Source organism: Pseudorasbora parva, chromosome 21, assembly GCF_024679245.1.
Source record: "Pseudorasbora parva isolate DD20220531a chromosome 21, ASM2467924v1, whole genome shotgun sequence".
Taxonomy (NCBI): domain Eukaryota; kingdom Metazoa; phylum Chordata; class Actinopteri; order Cypriniformes; family Gobionidae; genus Pseudorasbora; species Pseudorasbora parva.
In genome coordinates this window covers 40,925,006-40,927,505 of record NC_090192.1, presented here as the reverse complement: position 1 = coordinate 40,927,505, position 2,500 = coordinate 40,925,006, and the positions used below count along the sequence as shown (strand labels likewise).

At 36.7% G+C, this 2,500-nt stretch overlaps 1 protein-coding gene across 1 annotated transcript in view; it reads left to right on the top strand.

The window, feature by feature from the left end:
* Positions 1-2,500, top strand: part of cyp4f3 (cytochrome P450, family 4, subfamily F, polypeptide 3) — a 19,451-nt gene that overhangs the window by 12,896 nt on the left and 4,055 nt on the right. Inside the window, exon 8 of the mRNA XM_067430356.1 lies at positions 2,159-2,225. Coding sequence (XP_067286457.1) covers positions 2,159-2,225 — 67 coding nt within the window. The remainder of the gene's footprint in view (positions 1-2,158; positions 2,226-2,500) is intronic.

The window sequence follows — 2,500 nt, the reverse complement described above, 5'->3', positions numbered from 1 at the left end:
ACACACAGACACACACACTCACACACACACACACACACACAGACACGTAAACACACACACACACACACACACACACACACACACACACACACACACACACACACACACACACACACACACACTCACACACACACACACACACACACACACACTCACACTCACACACACACACACATACACACAGACACACACAAATGAACTGGTGTGCCTGTAACAATATGATAAAATTGAGTCAAAAGACTCGAATAAGAGATTTATTAAGCTTTCACTTCATTAACATTCCTGTTCATTTTTGCTACATTTGTTTTGAATTATTGAAATGTTGTGTATCAAAATGTCTGTTCAGGTTCGACTGTAGTAATATTAATGCAGGAACTGACACTTTAAATCAACAACTCAACAAAAAAGAATCTAAACCTTGACAAAAAGTAGACTTTGAGGATAATTATAAATCCGAATCCACAACTTAATACTTTAGTATTTCTGTCTAAAAACACTAGAGAATTAATACGCCACTTTATATTGAACTGATTATTCATCTAACATGAATAACACTAAATACATCGTCTCTATTTTAATTCTGCTTTAATTGAAAAATAATCGTAAAATATATTAGGCAGAAAAATGTATTGTTTTCAATGGGAAAAAATAGCTAATAAAAATGTGATGAATATTGCACAGTATCATAAAATCCTCTCAAAATTATAAATAATAATCAAAAAATATTATTGAGCAAACATATATTACATTGGTTTTCCTGAAGAAGAATAAAAGTTGTATTTCAAGGCTTCGGTGACTTTAGAGCGTGAATGAGCCGAGTGTGAACGAAGAGCTCCAGAGGCTCAAACTAGTTTAGTTCTTATGATTCTGTGTATCGTCTTCATCTGATTATGACACTTATGAGTAGCAATATTCAAACTAAAATGTAATATGAGTGAATGAATTAATGAATGAATGAAGGTTTTTTCGGTTACTAAAACATCGAACAAAATGTATGTATTGCAGATTCATTACAAATAAAGAGGGTAACCGAAAAGGTGTAGGCTGAAGCCATGGCTTATTACGCCTACCCTAATATGCAAACTGACAATGCAATATGTAATATAGCATGTGTTTTTCTGTTTTTAAATGTACATTTTCCAATACACGTGCAAAATTATTAATGATTACATTTCAAATCCAATATTGCTAATTAAGGGCTAATGTCCACCAGCCGGTTGTTATCTCAGAATAAACCCCTCCAGAGTGATCAGGACCCCGAGGCGAAGCGGAGCGTCACTCTGAAGGGGTTTATTCTGAGATAACAACCGGCTGGGTGGACATTATCCCGCTTATTACACGCCTACTAGTCTCAAATAAATTACACACTAAATATTGTCTTGAGATTAAATATTTTATTAGCTCTTACGCAAAGCTTCCGCGAAGAAAAACAGTTCCAGACTGCTTTAAGCCTTTATCTATCGCTGCTAAATGTTGAGAATGAATGCTGAAAGGGTTAGTTCAGCCAAAAATGAACCCAAGCCTCTGATTTACTCGTCCTCAGGTCATTATAGGTGTTTATGACATTCTTCTGTCAGACAAATACAATCAGAGTTATATTTAAAAAGTCCAGGCTAACGTTAATCCCAGCAGTAGTTGGAGCTGTTTCTGAAGTCCATTAAATGCAGCTGTCCGTCAAATAACGTGCTCCACACGACTCCGATGGGTTAATAGAGCCTTCTGATTCCAATCGATGCGTTTGTGTCAGAAAAATATCCATATTTAAAACGTTATAAAGGAAACCCGCCTTGAAGTCTTCCATTGTAACCCACGGCTGTTTAAGCCACAAGATGGCGCCAGCGTTAAGCACAGAAGTAGAACCGGTCAAGATAACTCGCAGTACCCGGATGAGCGGTGTGTGTTATCTGGGAATAACACACCGCTGGAATGTGGGATTGACCAATCAGAATCAAGTATTTCACAGAGCCGTGTAATAAGAAAATATAAACGCATATTGCTTCCCTTTTGCCAAACTTCTGGCTCAGAAATGTAATGTGCAAAATGACAATGCAATATTTAAAATTCATGTCAAAAACTTGAAAAAAGCATATTTATTCCGGACTTTCGAGGGTAAAGTATTTACTGTATTTACTGTAAGTATTTAGTGTGTGTTGTGCAGGATGAGAACGGCGAGGGACTGACGAACGAGGAGATCCAGGCTCATGCAGATATGTTCATGTTCGCAGGTGAGTTTTGAATATAGTCCGTGTTCATATATTCACCTGTTATCTCTAGGCAGTAAATCATTATTTTTCTCGCACTGCCTCTGCCTTCAACTGATCTTTTTATGTTGCGCTACGTGACTAGTTGCTGTTAATTCTTCACTTTGATTGTATTTCTTCATTGTCCAGATTGTCTATCTGGAGTTGTTTGTTGTACACCTGCCTGTTCACACTGCACAAAATGCTTTTCTTTCTTAGTATTTTTGTCTTGTTTCTAGTCCAAACATCTAAAAATTCTT